The sequence below is a fragment of the Postia placenta genome, assembly GCF_002117355.1.
Source record: "Postia placenta MAD-698-R-SB12 unplaced genomic scaffold POSPLAscaffold_10, whole genome shotgun sequence".
NCBI classification, from domain to species: Eukaryota; Fungi; Basidiomycota; class Agaricomycetes; order Polyporales; family Adustoporiaceae; genus Rhodonia; species Rhodonia placenta.
Genome location: NW_020169841.1, coordinates 1,817,521 through 1,839,299, shown reverse-complemented (window position 1 = coordinate 1,839,299; position 21,779 = coordinate 1,817,521). Strand labels below are relative to the sequence as shown.

The window sequence follows — 21,779 nt, the reverse complement described above, 5'->3', positions numbered from 1 at the left end:
CCTCGCTACGCCAATTAATATTTGTTGCCATTTTATCCCATCTCCCGGCTTATCCCGCCTCTGATTGCGTTCATCACGTGCCCATCTCCTCCAAGATCACTGGCGCTCAGATGCCGCCTCAAGTCGTCCTTCAGGTGCGTCGTCCTGCATATCGCCATCATGAAGCTCGTAAGGTGTGTAAGCTGCATTTGTTTAATTGTCTACAAGTTTCCGCGCAAGACCGCAGTCTTTTTTGTGCACGAGGCCCCGTTCACCTTGTACACTCGGTCAGTTATACCGATCCTAATATCCCTCTTCCCCCCTAGATTTTTGATGAAACTGAACAATGAGACGGTGACAATCGAGCTCAAGAACGGCTCCGTCGTGCATGGGACGATCACAGGTGCGTGCTGTGTGCTCGAGCGATGGAGCGCAGATCTCACCATCCCTCCTCAGGCGTCGACATGCAAATGAACACCCACTTGAAGACCGTGAAGCTGACCGCGCGCAATCGGGAACCCATGGCTCACGAGACCCTGACAATCCGCGGCAACACCATCCGCTACTTCGTCCTACCAGATGCCATACCCCTAGACACCCTCCTCGTCGACGACGCACCGAAGCCTAAGAACAGGAAAAAGGACGATGCGCGGGGTCGCGGGCGCGGCGCAAGGGGAGGCGACCGGGCACGCGGGCGAGGCAGAGGACGGGGACGAGGCAGGGGCTTCTAATCTGGAGACCACCAATGGTTTGTATTCTTGCAGCGCTGCTAGCACGCCGGTGCTGGTAAAATGGGGCCCGTGGCTCCCGTGTACCATCTTTACATGTTCTATTTCTCTACTTTGCCAATCGAGTCGCTTCAAAGTCGACATAGTGAGAGAACAAGCGGATTTACCGCACGGACAGCTGCATCTGCAGAGCTGGAACTCGTAACTCAGTCATTTTGATTATGGGCGCTAAGTACGCCTTGGAACTCTGGTCGCACCGAGTTTGTGAGGTAGGAAACATTGTGGAGGCGTACAGACTAGACCGAGAACGTCTGGCCATCGGACACTAGGAAGCTTCTGACAATACACTCGGTGGCATAATTGCTTGCGGCAAGACGCTATGTCTCTAATGACTGGAGCCTGTCGGTCTTGTGCAGCATCAAGGCTTTGCGCTCGCTCTGCATCTCCGTTTCGTGTCTCCTTCCAACGACCACTGCGGCAGACGAGATGCTACTCTCAACCAAGTCACCAAACCTCGACAGGAGAGCGAGATAGGTCCGCAGTGGGAGTGAGCACCTATGCACACCTTTAGCTCGAACAGGAGCCTCACTTGCTTGTATGCCGCCGCAGGTCTTTACTCCCAAAGCAGCAGCTCTCTTTGTCGGAACCGGCCTTGGCTTGTTCTTTTATTTCCGCTACGAGAAGACCAAGCTCCAGGAACAGCGGCGTGCGTGCACCGTACCCTCCACCGTACGCTACTTTATACTCATGATCCTCCAGAGAAGGAGCTCGAGGACAAGGAAGTCGGTAGACCAAACGTCGGTGGCCCCTTCACGCTGACCACACACAAAAACACGCCCTTCACCGAGAAGGACCTCCTCGGCAAATGGAGCCTCATCTACTTCGGCTTCACAAACTGCCCGGACATCTGCCCAGAAGAGCTGGACAAAATGAGCGCAGCGGTTGACGAGCTCGGTGAGCGCACTCCCTCGCCGTCTCTCCCTGCTCTCAGCTATCTCACACCTCGGCACAGACAAGCAGCACGGCCCCATCGTGCAGCCCATATTCATCTCCGTCGACCCCGCGCGCGACTCGGTCGCCCAGGTCGCGCGCTACGTCGCCGACTTCCACCCGCGGCTGGTCGGGCTCACGGGCGAATACGGCGCGGTCAAGGCGACGTGCAAGGCGTATCGCGTGTACTTCTCGACGCCGCCGGACGCCAAGGCGGACGACGACTACCTCGTGGACCACTCGATCTTCTTCTACTTCATGGACCCCGCGGGGCGCTTCGTCGACGCGTTCGGCAAGGCGAGCACTGTGGAGGACGTCGTTGCGCGCGTGCAGAAGGAGATTGCCGCGTGGGAGGCGCACACGGGGCGGAAGGTGTAGTACAACGGATGCTGCGGCAGAGCCATACTGTATCGTCATATAATGCACGCATGTATCCCACCCAACTCATACTTGATTCGCAATACCGGCCTTGGTTGGATGTCCGTGGATGAGCAGCGCCCGACTGAATTAGCACAACGACGTGGTAGACATGAAAGCGATCATTCCTCCTCCTCTAGGGCAGCAACCTTCTGTTTCGACAGGAGCTTCATCCGCCGTACGTAGCTGACGACAATTCTGTCAGTAGCTGGCGAACCACAGAGCAGTACATGCACTCACTCCTCGTACTGGCACCTGGTAATGTCATTACGCCGTGAGCAACAGAGCGCCCAGCGAGTTCACCCAGGACTCACTTCTCATACGCATGCCGCTCGTTCTCGCACTCCCATGGGAGGTAGTATTTGTCTTTCCGGCACACATTCAACGGGAGGAGCATGCTGCATCAACAGAGTACGTTGGACAACCTTCAATAGTATTCGAGTCGAGTACGCACGCAGAGCACTGGTCGCGCCACGCCAGCGGGATCTTGGCCTGCTTGAGCTCTTCTTGCGAAGCGGTCGTCGAGGATGTCATGTCTGAGTGCAGGGTGGTGTGCAGTGAGCGAGTTCGCTGCAACGCACAGTGATCGGTACGGAAATTCCCGGCGTGCTTTCAGAGGACAAGTGCCAACACAGAGCTTCCGCCCAATCCATCGTGCGCATTGATATTAATGGAACCAAGTGTTACAGAGTGTCCGAGGCGAAACGCATTTCATGTAGTACGATGCAAAAATGGATAGCGTAGCAACAGCAAAACCACGTCTCCCTCGCGCTACTTCTTCTCTTGCTCTTGCTCCTGCTTCATGCTCATCTCGATCGCCCGCGCAATCTGCTCCTCCTCCGACAACTCGTCTTCGTTGCCCCCGTGCTCCGACATCTCCACGTCGTGCCCCTCCGACATCGCCAGCGCCTGCTTCAACATCGCCTCCTCCTCATCGTCCGGCGACTCGGCGGGCACTGTCGCTGCAGGTGCGGCGGCTGGTGTGGCGGACGTCTGCGCTTGTGCGACTGCGGCTTGGCGGGCCTGCTCCTCCTCCATGGACATGCGCAGTGCCTGTGATCACGTAGTCTAGTCAGCAAGAACGCCTGCGCAATGGATAGTGGGTGCTCACCAGTGCCAGCTCGGGATCCAAGCTTGGGTCGACACCGAACGCAAAGTCGTTCGCAGCACCTGCGGCGGAACCGGAGGCCGCTTCGCCCATGGCCTCTTCTGGGATACCACGGTCTCCCGCCAGTATTGATGAGGAGAGGACCACGTCCGACAGTAGATGTGGGCCTGGTGGTACTGCTAGATAGTGTCTGCAGGGGCCCGCGCATTAGCATCTCCAACACACAGCACAGCCAGCCGCTCACGAGTTATCATTGCTCGACGTCTCCTTGACGAATGTCCTCAGGATACTCCGCTCGCCTTCCTCGATGCCATCGCCGAATGTAATAACGTCTACGGCGACGTTGTTCTTCTTGAGCTTCTTGGCCAGGCGGACCATGGCCTTTTCGTCCGCGCCCTGCCCCTCAAGCGGGGAGCCGAGAAAAAGGATGATGCGCTGCCGCAGGTTCTTATTTTGCCGGTGCTTGAGGGCGAGGGTCGCGACGTTGATCGCGGTGGGAATGTCTGCGACGCCGGCGATCTTGTCCTGGGTCGCGTGTAGTGCTTGCAGGATCTGGCCGAGGTCCTTGGAGTGGGTGACGAGCACCTCTGGGCTGCCGCGCAGCGTCTATGAGCACGCAAAAGGGACGCAGCGGCGTGAACGCACGACATACCCCTTGCCCGCCATGGTCAGGACGCCGGCCGTGTTCTCGGGGTTGGAGTCGATCTTGGCCTGGAAGATGGTGTTGACGGCGTCGGCCTGTGCATCGAGACGGGAGGGAGTGTAGTCGCCATTGCGCATGTACTCGGAATTATCAATGATCAACAGGGTAGCTTCGAGCGGCATGGTGGGGAGCGGTGGTCGTGTATGGTCGACGCGACTTCACGCTGACGCGTCGGGAGTATGGACGCACGCTGCACGTGACCATGCCTAAACGGGTAGGCCGACTGGATATGCCGGGCGTCGCTGCTGTGCTGGGCGATGGCGAGCATGGACACACCCGCGCAGCTTGTCAGACCCTGTACTGTGGGCGCAGGAACCGCGCCAGAGCAGCGTCAGCACCGTCTGCGGCCAAGACAAGGGTCTAAATAAGGAAATAGGCGGGGTTACCATGGCCTGCCCTGAAGTTGATCGGATAAGGCATTGAGGAGTAACACCGCATCGCCTCTTGACCAGATTCCACGTCGTACAGGTCAGTCTATTGAGTGCTGTCGTTCGCAGTCCGCAGCGCTCACCATCTCTCTCATCGCCTCCTCTAACGCCCGCGCCGCATATATATTTCGCGCCCGAACAGCGTCTCCTCACAACCACTTTCTTATCTTAATCGCACCAACTAGCCAAAATGGAGGATGAGGTAGCTGCTCTCGTGCGTACCACCTACTACTTCTAGCCGTGATCCAGTCCTCATCGCAGTCGTAATCTGCATAGGTCATTGACAATGGTTCCGGCATGTGCAAGGCTGGCTGTAAGTCCCTACTCTGTGCTGTCCGTGTCGCGTAGCTGACTCTCGCATCTGCAGTTGCCGGTGCGTTACACCAGTGGTAATAGCCATATATCCGTACCGTACTGAACACAACCTGCAGGCGATGATGCCCCTCGTGCCGTGTTCCCGTACGTCCCATGTTTCTGACCCATGCACGCTGGCACTGATCGGCGCGTCATAGGTCCATTGTCGGCCGTCCCCGTCACCAAGGTGTGATGGTCGGTATGGGTCAGAAGGACTCATACGTTGGGTACGCCGATCGTTTCCTGCTCGCCTTGTCCACCTAACATAGGGGCTAGTGATGAGGCCCAGTCGAAGCGTGGTGTCCTCACGCTCAAATACCCCATCGAGCACGGTATTGTCACCAACTGGGACGACATGGAGAAGATTTGGCACCACACGTTCTACAACGAGCTCCGTGTCGCGCCAGAGGAGCACCCCGTCCTGCTCACGGAGGCGCCGCTCAACCCCAAGGCGAACCGTGAAAAGATGACGCAGATCATGTTTGAGACCTTCAACGCTCCCGCGTTCTACGTCGCGATTCAGGCCGTGCTCTCGCTCTACGCGTCTGGTCGTACGACTGGTATTGTGCTCGACTCCGGTGACGGTGTCACACACACGGTGCCCATCTACGAGGGTTTCTCGCTCCCGCACGCCATCCTCCGTATCGATCTTGCCGGTCGCGACCTCACGGAGTTCCTCATCAAGAACTTGACGGAGCGTGGGTACCAATTCCACACGACTGCCGAGCGTGAAATCGTCCGTGACATCAAGGAGAAGCTGTGCTATGTCGCGCTCGACTTCGAGCAGGAGCTCCAGACTGCCGCGCACTCGTCTGCCCTCGAGAAGAGCTACGAGCTGCCCGACGGTCAGGTCATCACCATCGGAAACGAGCGGTTCGCATCTGTCATTTCTGCATTGTGGGGTACCCGCTCATGATGACGTCTGATCAGATTCCGTGCTCCGGAGGCGCTCTTCCAGCCCGCATTCCTCGGCCTTGAAGCTGCGGGTATCCACGAGACTGCGTACGTTTGCACCGCCCGCAGTCCGCCGTTCAAGGGTTGACATGCACTCTACAGCTACAACTCCATCTACAAGTGTGATCTCGATATCCGTCGTGATCTGTACGGTAACATTGTCCTCTCCGGTGGTACCACCATGTTCCCGGGTATTGCGGACCGTATGCAGAAGGAGCTGACCGCGCTCGCGCCGTCGAGCATGAAGGCAAGTCGAGTCACCGCTGAATCTGATCTGGTTTGATCTGATCTGATGGGCCCCACAGGTCAAGATTGTTGCGCCCCCGGAGCGGAAGTACTCGGTCTGGATCGGTGGCTCCATCCTGGCTTCGCTGTCCACCTTCCAGAACCTCTGGTGCTCGAAGCAGGAGTACGACGAGTCTGGCCCTGGCATTGTCCACCGCAGTGCGTATTCCGTCCATCGTTTTTCCATCACTCGTCTCTCATGCGTTTCCCACAGAGTGCTTCTAAGCGTTGGGACGACGGAAGAAGGAATAATGAATTTCAATGTAGATGCACTCTTTACGCTACGTTACGGCTTTCTCATCCTCTGTCTGCTCTTTTCGCAATGCCTAGTATCTTTCTGCGCGTAATGTGTCGTGACCGCGAAGTGACTACAATATAACAGTGGCGAGAAACACTTGCATGTGCATATCTCCATAAAGGACGGTTCTATTATGTTATTCGTGGTTTAATGTGAACAAGGTATTGTGCATACGTAATGCGTCTCCTTTTGTGACGAGACGTCTGTATTCTTGTGCTAATGTGCGTTGAGAAGTTTGGTCAGCTCCTCCTGGTCTCGGAGACCACTGCTTTGACATTGGTCCGCAGGAAGCTTGTCTGCCGGAAGAAGACCGCCAGAGTGAGCCACTCTTCTTCGGCCCATCTGACACCCATCTCTTCCGTATTTCAGCGCCTGCGGACTGCGTGAACACGGCCACCGGGTCGCTACAGCTGTTTAAACTCGGGGATTCGAGGCGGCGGGCGCGATACATGGATCCCGCAGCATCCGGACACGGTGCGTTGTAAGGACCCGCGCCTCTCATCCCCTTTTGGATGCATGGTTCGTGGCTGCGTTTGGTCGATGTGCCACCGACTGCGCTATGCTCGTCTCATCCGCATAACGCCATGGAGAAAGACGCGCTGGAGAGTAGCATGGATTTCGAGACCCGGTTCTCTCGCTCTCTGCCGTCTTGCACATCTTCGAGAACGAGGGGTTTGAGATTCTGGATGGCATAGCAGCGGAATAACGGTGCATAACCGTATACACCGTCCGGCGAAAACGTCCGATCAGTCACAATGTGGACAATTGTGGTAAGCTGGCTTTGCATCCGGTGGAACATCGCGATCGTGGTATGGCCTCCTGCATATAGTTCGAGGATTTTGAGGGTTCGAGGTCTTCTCTCCCTCTTGATAGTCCTTGGACGCTGGCTGGCTGGTCGCGTCGATCCCGCCACCTCTCGCTGCCCATCAGTTGACCACGACCGCGGATGAATACCCTCTCCATTCATCCTTCCCGATGTCTTGCCTAGACTGCGCTTGTTGGAGTGGCTCTAGGCGATGAGGTGCACCCGCCTTCGTCGCCCTCTGGCCAGCGCTGACAATTCACGCGCCTATACCATCTTGCGCCCATGCAGTGATGCTAGTGGTGCTGGGATGAGATGCCGCCTCGTCCAGCTTCGGAAGACTAGCAAGACGATGTGGTGCGTCAGTCTGCAGTGCGGCCACATCAGCTGGATCGTCGACCCGACGCAGTGTGGCAGCATACGCATATTGTGGGCAGCCGCAGGCGTTGCAGCTGCGCTCGGTGTCGCCGGCCAAGGTGACGCCGTCAATCGCTGACACACCTTCAGAGCTAATCGTACGTGGTGAGGATTTTAGCACTGTGCGCCAATCTAATGCAAGGCGGACCAGGACGTACTCAAAGTATGAGGGTGTGTACTTGCCACAGAGTCAGTGGCAATGCTTGGTGCTGCACCGTTGAATTCGAGTGCGGTGAGCTCGTGGGCGGGGCGCCAAGCCACCGACACCCGCCTGGTCAGATCGCTTCGCAGTCGGGAGAGCAGGTGTGTAGACAACACGGCGGCATGCGACACAAGGCTTGGCCATACGTGCTTTATGTTCGCTAAGACGTCGTTCGGTGAGCGTCCCGCGGCCAGAGCGTTTGACGACAACATCGCTCTTGTAGGGCGTCGCTATCCCTTGCCACAGGTCACGCGCAGGTACCTATGTGGTTCTGCTGGCGGCCTGCGGTTCGGCGGCGAGGACAGACAGCGTTTGGGTAAATGTAGATCAGAAGTGCACGGCTATTCGGTTCACAGAGGCAGGTAGGTGGAGACATGTCGAAATAGGCGGCGTTCGAGCGGGGAGGTGTGCGGATATGGTGCAATCCACAACCCACTGCCGCTATATAACTTCGCCCACTGGTGCCACTGACTACGTCAGTGCCGTCAAGGGATATGTCCTGGGACAAAGTGAGTGGACGATGATGATAATGCACTGAACACGAGTCGTCCGGTGAGCTTCGAAGGCGAGAGACACGAGAGACACAATGGTGTACTACTAACGAATGACAGCAGAATGCAAGCCAGCAAACATCGCGAGTGGCTTCATTGTAGCACGAGCATACTTCAATTCATCGGCCTATGTGAAAGAACTACAGCAAAGACCTTTCGGATGGGGCTCATACTGCCGCTGGCAGGGCCTATGACCGCAAGCCGAGTTGAGCTGCCAGTGATTGTCGCCACTGGTGAGGTTCTTCTGCGCCTTAGTCCGAGCACGATTCGGGTCTGACTCGTGGGGCCGTCGCGTGCTTGGGAATCCTGACTTCCCAGTTCTCCTCGTGCATTAATTCTATAATATACATATTGCAGTAATGATATATGTGTATGATGAGAGTTTGTCGTCTCGAACCCTCCCTAGTAGCGGCCATGCCAGGAATCACACTCGACCTTCCCAAGCCCTGGTCTGTGACTCCTCGCAGGCATCTGATACAAGTATTTCCGTGGTCGTCAACTTCTGCCACAGATCTGGCACTTCAATCATTGAGCTTAAACTACTAAGGTTGAATAGGATAGTATGACTCACCAGTTAATGCATGTTTCTACACTATTGTGTTTCTCCTTTGGCGCTGTGCGCCACACGTTATTCGCCGTTCGTGCGAACTTAGAACCACGCAACCAACAACATACCTGTCCTAGTGAGGTAGCGACAGCTAGATCTTCCTCCGTGTAGCGCAGAGTCTCCAAGCTGGGCTCATTGGCTGGTGTAGTAGCGCATTTGAAGCTCATAGGAAAGAGTTCCACTACGAGATTATCTTCCATGTGCTTTCTGAAACGTGCCCGACTGTTGATATTTGTCAAGAACGTGACGGCGTAGCTGAGAGTCGTGAAAGGCTTGATGAAGGATCGTATATATCATAGAAGCACGACTCACAACTTAGTCAGATTTTGGACGCTGCAGCATGTTTGAGAATGGAAGGATATCCTCAGCACATTTCAAATGGACTTACATTGTCTCATAGATGGTTGTTTGGCGTAGCTGTTACGTTTATTAAGGGATTACCTCACGGTGTACATCACAGCGGTACGTACAGGATGTACCTCCGCGAGAATCAAAACAAGGACCGCCATACTTGCTGACGGAGACGTATTAGCATCTCGAAACCAAGTCATGTCCGCATCCGCATCCGCACCTGTCAACATTCCAGTTTCCACGACAAGACATACTACCCAGTTAATCAGGGCATCCGTCCGCGGAACACCAGTTCTGCTTCGGAGGAGCTACAAGTGTCGGTCTTCAGTCAGTGACGACTCATATCAACACATTATACCACACACTAGGATAGACATCGATATCGCGATCACAATATCCACTATGAGGCTTCCTGTGAGCCAGACCTGTGGCGCTTCAATAATCACAGTCATCACAATTACACAAAGACCTACGGCAGAGACGATCAACAACTTTCCCTGGATGGCGTATGCAAATTCGGTGAAACGTTGCTGACATCTCCCATTAGTAATTGGAAAGCCTATGTCGAAAACGATCAGGAGCCCACCATAGCTCCGCACACAAAGGCAGCGACACACTGAACGGCGGCTAGCTATGTGTCCGGTAATGAGTATACGGTTCAAGTCGCATTGTGATATCTTACCAAAACAATGCAGCCTCCCCAGAGCCGAGACGTAGATAGCTTGCATATCCGCCAAGCGAAAAAGGTTTGCACGACCATTGAAATCATGCCAGTCATGATCGTTACCGAGAACCACCCGGCGTGAAATTGGCCCAGAGAAGAGGAGTCTCCATAATCGTACACGAACTTGTCCATTGCGCTTATAGTGGAGAGCGCAGTCTGAATCCACTCATGCACAAGGACACCGCATACTAAGCCCATTGGTTCTGCAATTAATCAAGATGGCCACACCTACGCAGGAAAAGTTCTACCTAATAATTTGAGGTGCAAAGGATCCGAAGGGAAACTCTCATGATAATTGTCTGATGAAAGACAACGATGAGAGACCTAGAATCGGGGTTCAACCAACGCTACTCACATGCCTGCATGTTCAATGTCCCTAGTAATGCCCAATTCAGACATATCGCCAGGAGCTGGTATCAGGCCTGTCGTTCAGACACCATCGCACGAAGCCGAAATGATTGAGTGCTCACTGAAGGTCCTGCGCTGCGTATCGACGGGATCAACGTCCGTATGTTGGAACGCGTAGGTCACATGCACTCACAGAAGAGGGATCGGCGCCGTCATATCGTGAGGTAGCCACAAGGGGACTAACTTGGCTCGGAAAATGCGATAGGTGGGTAGATTGTTGTATATATACAAGTTTAGCCATGCCAGCTATGAGCTCGCCAATAGCGTCGGTAGCGGAAACTCCACGCATTCATGAACGTGAAACGATTATGGGCGCCAGATCCATCAGCGCTCAGGCTTTTGGGCTTCGATGGCATAGCATTTACAACGCATGTTTTATGGAGGTTTCGAGCGGCGAGCTCCCGATTCTGCACTGGTTAGCACGCAAAGCTATGAGGCACCGCATGTACGCATCTTTGTCATGCGAGTCCATCAACCGCTTATGATTGGATACATTGATTGTTACCGCATGCAGTCATTTGCAATTTGTGTTTCAGGTGGCAGTGTTTCTCTTTGCCGAATGTCCTGCGCCTCCACAGCGTCTCAGAGACTCGGTCACTCGGACGCAGCCTGCAGGTCTATCCACGCCGCAGACTTTCCGTGGTGCATCCCATGACTACGAATGCCGATGCTTTCATTCAAATACAGCTGACAATGGATCGTCCACAGAGCGCATCGTGTGCAGCGGCGCCTTCGGGTCAGATACATAGACATCGCGGTCTGCAGTGAGCATAAGTCAGTACTACACCACCAAGTTTACTGTAAAGAGTGCATCTGACAGAGCTCAGACAAATACGATATACCCTGTTGCCTCGGGTCTCAAACAAACCTCAGCAGAGAGTTCTTATCGGAATTTGGCACCATCCACACTGGAATAATAGAGATGTCATTCTAAATGTAATACGTGGAGTAAATCTTCAGTACACCACACATTCATTATCGGTGCCGCGTTACAGAACAGGGGTAAGCGAAGAGGGCATGGACATAGCCTGCTTGTTCAAGCCTTACACAAGATCGATATGACGCATAAATCACCGTATAATTTACAACCCATGCGGTAGACCGGGATGTTCGCGCTTATGAGCCCCCCCCCCCCCCGCATGGTGTAGTATGTCGTTCTCATTTGGACTACACACAGTCTGGATCCTTGATTCAAAGCTAGATAATTGGCGATATGCGGAGGGAGACACACATGTCATTGTACGTATGTTTCTAGCAATCATCTGGATCGTACTGGACACGTAGGAGAGTGGCATGGTGACTCAGGAATTATCCTCTTTCACCATGTCTGAGCATTTCTCCGCGACAGCAACCGTCGCCGCAGCCAGATGCGTGCTCAGAATATGCGGAAACACGCTCGAATCTGCAACACGGAGTCCACGCACGCCGTGCACACGCAGACGGTCGTCGACAACCCCGCCCATCGGCGAGCCGGGCACCTCGGGCGCCATGCGGCACGTCGACGAGTAGTGGTACGTCGTCTGACTGTACGCGCGCACGAACGCGTCGATGTCCTCGTCGGACTCGCTTGCGGGCGCGAGGTATGGATGCGCAGGATAGTCCTGCGCGACGAGCTGTTCGTGCAGACGCAGCGTGAACCGCACGCCCTTCCGCATGACGGCGCGGTCGTGCCCCGTCGCGTACCAGTTTGGGTCGACGTCAGGATCAGCAAGCGGGTCGCGAGAAGCGAGGCGCACAGTCCCTGTCGACGTCGGGCGGAGGATGACGACGAGGAAGCCGAGGCCGCCGTCACGCGTGGATGATTTTGACACAGCCGCGTCGCTCCATGCAATCTGTCAATATCCGATGAGCACGTTGAGCCTCCTCTGGGAGTGTCTATGCTTACCGGCATGACTTCGATGTCGGGCACGTTCATGGGCAGGGCGGCGTCCTTATCTTCGGGGGTCGGCGCAACGGTCTTGTATTCGGAATCGAAAAGCCGCGTCTGGAGAAAGATCGAGAGCTCGAGAAACGGTGCAAGGAAGAGCCCCATCCCGAAGAGAAGGTAAAGCATCAGTTCTTTCAATATGATCCAAGGTTGCAGCTGTAGCTTCGCCAGCGAGTCCTTGAGGGGTACACGGTATTGCAGCGCAATGCCGATGTGGTCTTGCTGCAGGTAGCATGAGGGATGGTTATGGTTACAGCGGCTAGAGAGCCAAATTGTGCTCACAAGATGTGTGCCAACGCTGGTGAGATCCTTCAACACCGGTATCCCATATTCTTTCAAGTGGTCCTCAGGGCCGATGCCGCTACCGATATGTCAGAGCACTAGAGTCGCGAGATGAACCAGAGCAGATACCTGAGCATAAGAACTTGCGGGGAGCCAATTGGACCTGCAGAGAGTATCACCTCCTTGCGGGCACGCACCAGGCGCGGGCGTGGATCTTTTGACTTAGTGGATCGCACATACACCCCTCTTGCCGTAGGCGTGTCTTTCTCGTCGTTCTCCATACAAATCTTGGTCACGGCGGCGTTTGTACACACGTGTAAGTGTCGCATACGCTCAATAGCCAGGCATTTTGGAAGGAAGGCTTCCAGAGTAGACGAGCGGTAGCCTTTGGCGTCGACGGCGAAGTGCATCTTCGCGCAGCCGTAAGTGGGGTGAAGGGGTGAATTGAGATCTTTAACGTAGGGTATCCCTAGTGCTTCCGAGGCTTTGATGATCCTAAGACCGTTATGTCGGTGCACCGCATCATGTCTGCACGCAGGAAGACTCACGGATTAGTATGTCCCCAGAATGTCACCTTATGCGACCTGTTATGCCATTCCCCTACATTCCACGTCGTTAAGCGAGCTACATGCAAGCAAATCAAGTACATCGCACCTTTCACGCCGTGGAAATCTGGGTGCTCTTGTGGGTCCTGGTCAAGGTCGGTCTCAGAGCGTATGAAGTATGGCTGCATGTCATCGTAGCTCCATCCCTCTCTACCAGCGTGACTCCAAGCGTTGTAATCCCCGGGGACACCGCGTGTATAAAGCATGACGTTGATTTTCGAGGCCCCTCCAAGACTGTGGCCTCCAGCTAGCTCAAAGACGCGATCGTCCATGTGCTTTTGAGGAGAGGATTTCCAAATCCTGGTCGAAGAGCCTCCAAAAACGAACTGCATGGAGAGGAAGGGGATCCGCGTGATCCACCCATTGTTGACTCCTCCGCGTTCGATCACGAGCACGGACACGGAGGGGTCCTGGCTGAGGCGATTGGCTAACACACATCCTGCTGTCCCGCCACCTGAGACGCGGTGGTAGCCTGTATATCTACAGTTCATGAACGACTGAGAATACTCACCTACGATGATATAATCGTAAGTATCGTCCAATTCATTGACAGATCGCGTAGGGTAAGACCGAAACCACATCCTTGTGTTGATGAGAAACACGATACTAGTATCCAAGGAAAGCGTGTCTCTCTCAAGAGCCTTTAAGAACGTTGCAAATCAAAGTAGAAGGCGAGCTGAGCGATGCCGTCAAGGCACAGGTTGAGGGTAGGCAGTGGAAAACAGGAAGCTGGTGAGCTGGCAGATGCCCATTGACGCCAGGAGAAGCTTTGGATGAATCAACAAAGCGTACCTGACCAGCGAAGTTGAGAAATGAACGACGCCTGCATAATAGGGTAGAGGGTCTGCCGTATTTAGAGTACGACACACGGTAGTCCCTGAAGGAATCAATGAACTTACCGGGTTCTGGCTGCCATTGATCTGGGATCAGCCTGAGCGCTTCAGCGCAGTGCTTTCGACGGTGGCTTGAGCACCGAATAAGTCACTTCACTGCGACGGTGTAAGCCTTCAGTGTGAAACCGAGTCCGGGCCTCGATCTTGATGCAGATGGCGAGATGTGGCGCTGACAGCGCCAATCTGTTGCAGTTGTACCACATTCATCGAGTCTCGACACGCGCGCGCGAGGTCTGTATTTGACATTACAGAACATATACCTATTGTCTGCGTGTTGGAACTTGGGATTGTGGCGAGCGCATGCCACCGTATTTGGCATTGTTTGTAGTCCCTCGCGGACTTTGCGCGAGCCGCTCTGTACGTTCCTTACGCGTTTGGCAGAGCTCAGACAAACGCGATGTATCTTCGTTGATAGTTCTCGGTCCCGGACGTACTTTAACACTGCGATAGCTGGAAGGTGCCTGAATGCCGTCTGGTGACCGCTGAGTGCGTCTGATACCGCTTTGATCCAGACTGGTGAGTCTGGGTCAGAAATGAACCTCCTTGCTTCAGACGGCTATCTGGGTGCCTGGGTCGTCTGAATGATCTGATTCAGATGTTTCAGACAGAATTCAGAGCGGCGATGTTTTGCTGATGCGCCGCCCCAGTCTGGCGCGCATACTTCCCCTCAAGAAGATCTCTTTCGCTCTCAGATCAAGCAAGTAGTACTGCCAGTGGCAGAGTTGGGCCGGCACGACCCTGAGCCTCAGCAGTAAATCCCATCTGTCAGATGCTTTTGGGAGGCGTAGGAGGTTAAGGGTGGCGTTCAATCTGAAATTCGCACCACACATATCCATCATGTAGCAGTCGGGAAAGGTGCTTGCCTGTTCCACATGTCTATCCAGAGTGTGCCCTTCCCATGCACGGCATGCAATAGCACAGCACGGTGAGACAGCTAGCGGATCATCTGTCAACGAATGATTCGGTCAGTCTACTTGGGCTATAGGATGCCTGTGAAGCTGATCAACATTGAGATCTAGGATGGAGGACTCAGGCAGCGCATGTACACTTACAAGCTCGTCATGGCTATGTCTATGTAGTTTCTCGACAGCATCATACCACCCTCGCGCTCTGAATAACGATTGCAATCAGAACTTTAGTTCTTCAGCCTGGCGTACATATAAAAAGTCTGGCAAGCATCTGCTGCCGCATTCACTCACCAACGCGGCTGTCATGTCTACTCTTCCGCTTATCCATATTGACTTGAACCCCACCATGGGTGCCTTGTTCGTTGGTATACTTCTTGGTTCTATGTGAGCGGCTTCTTTCATATCCTCTGTTCTCATAATGTGACCGACTCGGCGTATTTCTAGTTTCTACGGGATTACTACATTGCAGACTATCTCATATGTCAGTTCCTGTTGCATATCCCTCACACAAGCTTTGAATGTACCTTCACGAATAGTATTCGACATATACTAAAGACAAAGTGTTCTTGAAGCTTCTGGTGAGTAGCCGATAGCGGGTTCTCGAGGCGCTTTACTCATTCAAAAGTCTGAAGGTCGCTGTGTTATGGTAAGCCTTCGTTTTGCACATATTGTTTTCGACGTCGGCAGCTCCTCTACTAGGATTCTCGACACCCTTTCTCTAGCAATGATTGCACACGGCCTCTACGTTTATCTCATTTCGGATTACATGGATCCATTGGCGCTTGCCTACATGTCTTGGTAAGTCTTCCCACCAGGTTCTCGACAACTCGGTGACCTTGGCACATTTTAGGAGCCTTTCGGTACGCATTATAAATCCAGGTTCTCTATGACATATTCTTATCTCGACCAATGCAGACAGAGCCCATCGTATCGGTAAGCGTGATCATTTCTGTCTTGTGTCTGCAATGCTCAAAATCGTCTAGGGAGCCGTCGCCTTAATCGTCCACTTGTGAGTAGCATTTCTACACATATATTATGGTTTCGAGTGCTAATAGTGCATGTATCATAGTTTCCTATCTCATAGAATTGCGATGTGTAAGAGTCTTTACGCTAACTCACCGCCGGTAAACTTAACTGCGGCATAGTAAACAAGAGATGGCGCTTGTATGCTATATTTCTGGTCAGAGGACATGTTCCTGCTAAGAAACCACTGATTAACCGATTGCTCCACAGGCTGTCTTTGCGATCGCGCCGTTCTGTATGTTCTCTTGATATTCTACATGAACCATATTTTGAACGTATCATGTTCTGCGACTAGCAATGGCGATGGGTGTGTTCGTTAACCCATCAGCATGTCAGGCTACTGATATCTCGATGAATAGTGTCGTCCATCAAAACGTGAGTATTCGATATGAATTATGTAGATCACCTTAACCATATCCTAGTATATCCGGAGGAGCGGAGACTTGGTTGAATATGCCAGATTTTAAGGTGTGTATGCTGCAGCGGCTGTTTTTATTAACACTCACCAATGGCTTGTCATAGGCGCTTGCGGACGCCGGAAATATAATGACGTCTGTACTGGACATATTGATCGCGGGTGCAATCTGTGTACAGTTACACCAAGGTCGTTCTGGGCTCGCAAAGTGAAAATTCAACGAGATATAAACATCAGCATTACTGACCCTCGTGGACAGATCGGATGCCATGATCCAATTGATCATCCTCTACACCATTACCACTGGATTGCTCCCAACGTAAGTCATGCGTATGTCGTGCACTACATTATCTATAAATGATCGGAACAGACTAGTATCCCTTGGGGATCTGATTGCGGTTCGCAATACGTCCACAGCTCGTATAATCGCACGCTGACACTCGGATAGTACTCAGTCGCTCCCGACAATATGGCATTCTTCGTATTCAACATCCTAGTCTCAAAAGGTCGGTAAACAGTGTTATTCGACTGGTTCCACGGCTCAATATCGTGATAAAAGCTTATGCGAACACACTCCTCGCAACGTGAGTCTGACTCCTCATGAAGTCGCGTACGGACTGCAATGATAAAGGTGTCGCTATCAGGCTCAATAGCAGAGGGTCGATCCGGTCTCGGGGAGCGGAAACAGAAATCTCAGCAAAGTTCAGTTCAATGCGATTCAGGGCAGGAGGCGACGAGCCTTCAGCGACGATCAACAGCTCCACTGAGCTTGATAGTGTCACAGATTTGCCAAACGTGAGTCAGTCAAGGGCTGCCCAGCTTACCTGTGGCTAACCTTTGACAGTCCGTCTCTAGCCAGTTGAGGATGGAAAAATCGGCGGTTTGATGGTTGCTGCAATGTGATGGTCATAATCAGCAAGGGGCGGTTGAGGTTTCAGCGAGCGTGTCCATGCGCTGTATTTATGGGGCTTGTAAAGCATTGTGTATAACTGCAAGAAAGAGCGGGGATCATGTTGTTGTATGGCTATGATTATTACAACGCTCGTCTGGTGGTCCTACAACAATTGCGACTGGTAGTAGACATTTCCGATATTTTGGTCTCACTAAGATGCAAGACTTGCGACTGGAATTAGCATAGAATATGCGCCTCTGTAGCTTGCATGTTGCCAAAAGACCATGGCCAATTATAATTGAACAAATTATGGTATTCAGACCCATCGACTTCGCCATACCATCCTTGCGACTGCGCTGATTCTCAAACGATTGATATAGTTGCGTAACGATGATGACCATACAGAATATTTGACCTAGGATTTATACACAACATCATGTAGTATGCAAGCAAATTGATAACAACATGAGATGCAAGTTCAGAGGAATCCTACAATTAGGCCAAAGTCGCGTATCATTGTCAATTGGGCACCTACTCACATGGCGCGCCCTGTTCTCGTCCTATACACCAATCTCTTCCATGAGCCTCTCAGTGGTCTCCCACAGTTCCTTCGCTAGCTCAGCATTCTGTACCTGCTTTCCTGCAGGCGCGACCTTGCCCGGCGGCACGATATATGCGCCACGGTACGTCTCTGGATCCGTGCGCACCGCAGGCGCCGCCGCGGCGAACGTAGTGCTGTACGCGCCCTTTTCGGGCGGCGTGAAGAACATGTTCGCAATAAAAGTGTACACAGGCGAGAGCACGGGCCCGGCGGAGTGGGCGTAAGCCTGGACGCCATCTAGATGCGGCGCGCATACTCGCAATGAGGTTCAAAAGGTGGAGGGGAGGAATGCGGGCATACCGGAGTTGACTATCCCGGGGTGCACTCCCATGACGATGATGGGTACGCCCTCCGCGTCGAGACGTCGCTGCAATTCCTTAACGTGCAGCATGCCCATGAACTTCGTCAAGTCTATCAATGCAAATATCCGTTTACAAAGATGGATGGAGGTCGACTATGGGGGACGTACTGTAGCGGTTGGACTTGTCGAAGAATGTATCTTTGCAATCCCGGTTGAGGTCATCTCGGGTTTTGAAACAGACGTTGCTCGGCACGATAGCATGACCTGCAGAAGACACCTGGACACAATCAGGACAATGGTGAGTATGAATGTATCAGAGGCAGGTCGGGATTACCTCAACGATGCGGACGTCGCTGTTTGGCTCGCTTGCCGTCTTCTTCATGAGTGGCAGGAGCGACTTGATGAAGACAGCGGGGCTGAAGTAGCTTTAGCGTAGTGAAGATCAGATTTGAGTGTCTTAAAGATGGAAATTCTAAAACAGACTTGACCATCACAACATCTTGTATGTCTGAAAATACCCATGTCAGACAGAAACAGCTGGAGAATGTGAACTGGATGCTGACCATCATGGGTCTTCGTGTACGGCACAAGGAGTCTTTTTAGCTGCCTCAGGCCAAGTTGCTATGTAGGCTGAAGAGCGTGGAGACTCACAGGGCAGCACTATTCACTGCGAATAAGCCGCATGCCTTTGTGAGTGCACGCACACTGACGGTCTAGGAAGAGCCCATACCAATGACATCCAGCCGGTCCTCCTTCTCCATGAGTTCTTCAGCGGCCGCTTTTGCCAGCCGCGGGTCACTATAGTCGAGGGGAAGCCAAATCACCTCGCCATTTCCGGGGCCCAGCCCTGCAGCGCGCAGCCGCTCGATAGCCGCGGTGGCGCGCTGTTCATTACGCGCAGCCATGTACACCTTCGCACCATGTCGCGCAAGATGCAAGATCGTCGCAAAGCCGACACCAGAACTGCGCAGGAAGAACACACAATCAGTCACCGATCCTGATCCTCCCACGGCCAGCGACGCTGCTCAAAGACCACTCACTTGCCGCCGGTGACAACGACGACCTTGCCGCTCAGGTCGGGGAGCTCATTGGGGGTAAAGCTTTTAGAGAACGTAAAGCTCATGCAGGTCGCAACAGAGCCTCTGAATCACGTATCTTTTCTACGCCTGAAGCATGCGTTACAATGTGTGTGCGTGTGTGTGCATATGATAGCCGATTCTATAATAGGCGGGCCAACGGCCTACTTTGGCTGTGACGATGATTCGCCGGGTCCAGTCAGGTCGGGACCATGGCCCCAAGCATTGATTCCGAAACCCACATCAACCCCGCTTACGCACACATATTTTCGGGAAGGTCTATCGATAACGGAGTTAGCTGTGTGATGCCACTGGCTGCCGTGCAACTGGCAGATCTATTGCCAGATATCAGCACACACTTTTACTGACCTGTCTGTATAGTTGACCTCATCTGGCCGTCATGGACTGGAAGGTGACAATTATGCCTATTTCTCAAGTTCCAAGTCGTTGTCGAGCTGCGCAGTCACGGTTGTCCTTGCGATCTCACGACGACAATCAAATTCAACCCCAGTGGATGGGCGCTAGTTTCGCGACCATTCAAATTCGAACGATCTACGGTGCATATTCAAGCTACGGTATATGACGCAATGTAATTTGAAACATAGGAGATAGCGATTGAGTCCGCGCACCTACAGCGTCACCCCGATATCTCCCAGCACTCGCTCCGTCAGCGCCCACAGATCCTGCGCCAGCTGCGGGTCACGCGCCTTCGCGTTCACCTCCCCAAGCTTCCCTGGCGGCCGTATGTACCCCGCATGATATTTGCGCTGCTCTGCGCGGACTTGCGGCGCGGCGGCAGCAAACACTGTGCTATATGCGCCATGCGTCGGCATGGTGAAGAACAGGTTGATCAAGTACATCACAACTGCGGCAAGCAGGCCGTCCCCGAGAGAGTCGACCCATTTCCGTACCCCATCTACGCGACACTGAGAAAGCACACAACGCTGAGCGAACAAAAGGCCGTACCGGAATTGATCGCGCCAGGGTGTGTCGTGAGCACCATGATTGGGACACCCTCTGCGTCGAGCCGTCGTTGCAGTTCCTGAGCGCGCAACATAACAAGCAGCTTGCTGTAGCCTACGAGGGCCTGTCAGAGTGGCTTAAGCGGGCAAGTGAACTGCAGACACTCACAATACCGCATCAGCGCAGGCCAGGGGAACACGTTGTCCTTGTACTCCAAGTTGAAGTCCTCGACCGAGTTGAACTGTACCGGATGCCGCACGGCATCATAGCCGTCAGAGGACACCTGTAGAAGACGCATCAGCGGCGTATCTCACGACTTGTTTGGAGCATGCGGCGCACGTCGACGATCCGGACATCGCTATTTGGCTCGCGCGCGGTCCGCTTGAGCAAGGGAAGCAGCGTCATCGTCCATACCAAGTGTCCGATATAGCTGGGATCGGGATCAGTCGGGTACAAAATGGGATCAACGAGAGCCATACTTGACCATGACGACGTCCTGTATGCCTATTTGACGGAACATGGTTCAGAAAACGGTCGATCGCAGTGGCACGGAAGACCTACCATCGTATGTCTTCTCATATGGACAGATGATGCTACAGGCAGGGTCAGTCTCTCAGAGTACAACGGGTAGACACGGAGAGTTCGTACATAGCCGCACAGTTGACTACAACACGTCGCGTCAGTTAGCGGCACGCGCGTCCGCGACGGAGAGCGCTCACTCAGTATGTCCAGGCGCTCCTCCTTCTGCAGAAACGTCTCCGCCGCGCGCTTGGCGGTGCGCGGGTCGGCGAGGTCGAGCTCGATGTGGTCGATGCGGCCGTTGCCCGGCGCGAGACCCGACGCACAGATCCGCTTGATGGCGTCCTCCGCACGGTCCTGACTGCGTGCGGCGATGTAGACCGTCGCGCCGCGCCGTGCGAGGTGTTGCACGACGGCAAAGCCGACGCCTGCCCTGTGCGGTGCACCATCGTGAGCCGGGCAACGAACAGCAGCAGTCGGGCCACTCACGCGCCGCCGGTGATGAGGACGACCTTGCCCGTCATGTCTGGCAGGTCCTCAGGCTTGAAACTCCGCGAGAACGAGAGCCCCATGGTGCGGCGCGCTGGTTGAGGAAGGGGCGGTGGTTAGGGAAGGGCGAGCAAGTCTCTGCGACAGGGTCGTACGTTTTACACAGGAATATACCGCATGTTGCAGAACTTTCCCAGGTCTCGGCTTCCCCGCAGACATTGGATATTCGCGGACATCTCGCCTCTGGTGCACGACAGCTATCAGCGGAGGTACGACGGTCGAGGGATGGCCCTGAGCCGCATGTCGTCCATGCGAATAAGGATACTGTGCGGCCGAGTCTGAGAGAACAAGCCTCAGAGGTGATTGTTGCTGCGGCTCATTTCGATGATTATGAACTCGCAGGATCAGAGTAGGGTCGAGTTCGTTATGGTGGCTCCGATTAGAAATAGTCGACTTCAATCTCACTGATCAAACGCCGCAGCGAGATATGATGCCTTCAACGTCAAAGAGGATATTCAGCTAGTATGATTATAGTATGGTACATTTCGCCCGACATACGGACTGGTGCTATTGCTACAA

At 53.7% G+C, this 21,779-nt stretch overlaps 11 protein-coding genes across 11 annotated transcripts; 4 read left to right on the top strand and 7 right to left on the bottom strand.

Annotated features, from left to right (window-relative positions):
- Positions 1-312: 312 nt before the first annotated feature.
- POSPLADRAFT_1058908 (hypothetical protein) lies at positions 313-710 on the top strand (the record flags this gene model as incomplete). Its single annotated transcript, XM_024481101.1, has 2 exons — positions 313-382; positions 436-710. The coding sequence occupies 2 exons, from the start codon at positions 313-315 to the stop codon at positions 708-710; spliced, it is 345 nt and encodes a 114-aa protein (XP_024337531.1).
- A 261-nt stretch (positions 711-971) lies between these two features.
- Positions 972-2,075, top strand: POSPLADRAFT_1183262 (hypothetical protein; the record flags this gene model as incomplete). The annotated part of the gene is made up of 4 exons (XM_024488988.1): positions 972-1,254; positions 1,317-1,413; positions 1,467-1,661; positions 1,720-2,075. Exons 1-4 carry the CDS (start codon positions 1,087-1,089, stop codon positions 2,073-2,075), a joined length of 816 nt encoding a protein of 271 aa, XP_024337530.1. The 5' UTR covers positions 972-1,086.
- A 161-nt stretch (positions 2,076-2,236) lies between these two features.
- POSPLADRAFT_1147928 (hypothetical protein) lies at positions 2,237-2,648 on the bottom strand (the record flags this gene model as incomplete). The annotated part of the gene is made up of 4 exons (XM_024486116.1): positions 2,237-2,300; positions 2,355-2,369; positions 2,429-2,512; positions 2,569-2,648. The coding sequence occupies 4 exons, from the start codon at positions 2,646-2,648 to the stop codon at positions 2,237-2,239; spliced, it is 243 nt and encodes an 80-aa protein (XP_024337529.1).
- Positions 2,649-2,885: 237 nt separating this feature from the next.
- On the bottom strand, positions 2,886-4,047 carry POSPLADRAFT_1058905 (hypothetical protein; the record flags this gene model as incomplete). The annotated part of the gene is made up of 4 exons (XM_024481100.1): positions 2,886-3,167; positions 3,226-3,412; positions 3,467-3,814; positions 3,875-4,047. The coding sequence occupies 4 exons, from the start codon at positions 4,045-4,047 to the stop codon at positions 2,886-2,888; spliced, it is 990 nt and encodes a 329-aa protein (XP_024337528.1).
- Positions 4,048-4,495: 448 nt separating this feature from the next.
- Positions 4,496-6,338, top strand: POSPLADRAFT_1040700 (hypothetical protein). The gene is made up of 9 exons (XM_024477786.1): positions 4,496-4,567; positions 4,630-4,666; positions 4,779-4,812; positions 4,866-4,934; positions 4,984-5,580; positions 5,638-5,709; positions 5,764-5,908; positions 5,967-6,105; positions 6,161-6,338. Exons 1-9 carry the CDS (start codon positions 4,544-4,546, stop codon positions 6,169-6,171), a joined length of 1,128 nt encoding a protein of 375 aa, XP_024337527.1. The 5' UTR covers positions 4,496-4,543; the 3' UTR covers positions 6,172-6,338.
- A 2,129-nt stretch (positions 6,339-8,467) lies between these two features.
- On the bottom strand, positions 8,468-9,626 carry POSPLADRAFT_1147285 (hypothetical protein; the record flags this gene model as incomplete). Its single annotated transcript, XM_024486046.1, has 7 exons — positions 8,468-8,553; positions 8,788-8,803; positions 8,892-9,045; positions 9,136-9,156; positions 9,212-9,240; positions 9,429-9,482; positions 9,540-9,626. 7 exons carry the CDS (start codon positions 9,624-9,626, stop codon positions 8,468-8,470), a joined length of 447 nt encoding a protein of 148 aa, XP_024337526.1.
- Positions 9,627-9,889: 263 nt separating this feature from the next.
- POSPLADRAFT_1117337 (hypothetical protein) lies at positions 9,890-10,090 on the bottom strand (the record flags this gene model as incomplete). Its single annotated transcript, XM_024483484.1, has 1 exon — positions 9,890-10,090. A coding segment is annotated over one exon (201 nt), but the record flags the coding sequence as incomplete, so codon positions are not given.
- A 1,517-nt stretch (positions 10,091-11,607) lies between these two features.
- On the bottom strand, positions 11,608-15,249 carry POSPLADRAFT_1048102 (hypothetical protein; the record flags this gene model as incomplete). The annotated part of the gene is made up of 11 exons (XM_024479440.1): positions 11,608-12,138; positions 12,192-12,455; positions 12,516-12,594; positions 12,756-13,043; positions 13,064-13,115; positions 13,170-13,631; positions 13,913-13,943; positions 14,020-14,040; positions 14,448-14,526; positions 15,066-15,123; positions 15,213-15,249. The coding sequence occupies 11 exons, from the start codon at positions 15,247-15,249 to the stop codon at positions 11,608-11,610; spliced, it is 1,902 nt and encodes a 633-aa protein (XP_024337524.1).
- On the top strand, positions 15,226-17,262 carry POSPLADRAFT_1048101 (hypothetical protein; the record flags this gene model as incomplete). The annotated part of the gene is made up of 9 exons (XM_024479439.1): positions 15,226-15,305; positions 15,547-15,567; positions 15,609-15,719; positions 16,367-16,412; positions 16,467-16,495; positions 16,619-16,678; positions 16,919-16,943; positions 16,966-17,154; positions 17,215-17,262. 9 exons carry the CDS (start codon positions 15,226-15,228, stop codon positions 17,260-17,262), a joined length of 609 nt encoding a protein of 202 aa, XP_024337523.1.
- A 549-nt stretch (positions 17,263-17,811) lies between these two features.
- On the bottom strand, positions 17,812-19,276 carry POSPLADRAFT_1148292 (hypothetical protein; the record flags this gene model as incomplete). Its single annotated transcript, XM_024486159.1, has 7 exons — positions 17,812-18,078; positions 18,163-18,263; positions 18,322-18,430; positions 18,488-18,550; positions 18,637-18,690; positions 18,891-19,116; positions 19,194-19,276. The coding sequence occupies 7 exons, from the start codon at positions 19,274-19,276 to the stop codon at positions 17,812-17,814; spliced, it is 903 nt and encodes a 300-aa protein (XP_024337522.1).
- Positions 19,277-19,731: 455 nt separating this feature from the next.
- On the bottom strand, positions 19,732-21,320 carry POSPLADRAFT_1171809 (hypothetical protein). The gene is made up of 9 exons (XM_024488150.1): positions 21,201-21,320; positions 20,912-21,144; positions 20,841-20,856; positions 20,754-20,785; positions 20,672-20,696; positions 20,532-20,622; positions 20,361-20,475; positions 20,196-20,306; positions 19,732-20,145 (listed from the first exon to the last, which is right to left on the bottom strand). Exons 1-9 carry the CDS (start codon positions 21,281-21,283, stop codon positions 19,859-19,861), a joined length of 993 nt encoding a protein of 330 aa, XP_024337521.1. The 5' UTR covers positions 21,284-21,320; the 3' UTR covers positions 19,732-19,858.
- Between the last annotated feature and the right edge of the window lie 459 nt (positions 21,321-21,779).

Bases quoted from the DNA above. Each gene is read 5' to 3' on its own strand.
- POSPLADRAFT_1040700 (XM_024477786.1), top strand. From the start codon at position 4,544: ATGGAGGATGAGGTAGCTGCTCTC. The intron at 4,568-4,629 runs GTGCGTACCACC...TAATCTGCATAG, and splicing joins AGGATGAGGTAGCTGCTCTC to GTCATTGACAATGGTTCCGG. The intron at 4,935-4,983 runs GTACGCCGATCG...CATAGGGGCTAG, and splicing joins CAGAAGGACTCATACGTTGG to TGATGAGGCCCAGTCGAAGC.
- POSPLADRAFT_1171809 (XM_024488150.1), bottom strand. From the start codon at position 21,283: ATGGGGCTCTCGTTCTCGCGGAGTTTCAAGCCTGAGGACCTGCCAGAC. The intron at 21,145-21,200 runs GTGAGTGGCCCG...TGCACCGCACAG, and splicing joins GTCCTCATCACCGGCGGCGC to GGCAGGCGTCGGCTTTGCCG. The intron at 20,697-20,753 runs GTAGGTCTTCCG...TCCGTCAAATAG, and splicing joins ATATGAGAAGACATACGATG to GCATACAGGACGTCGTCATG.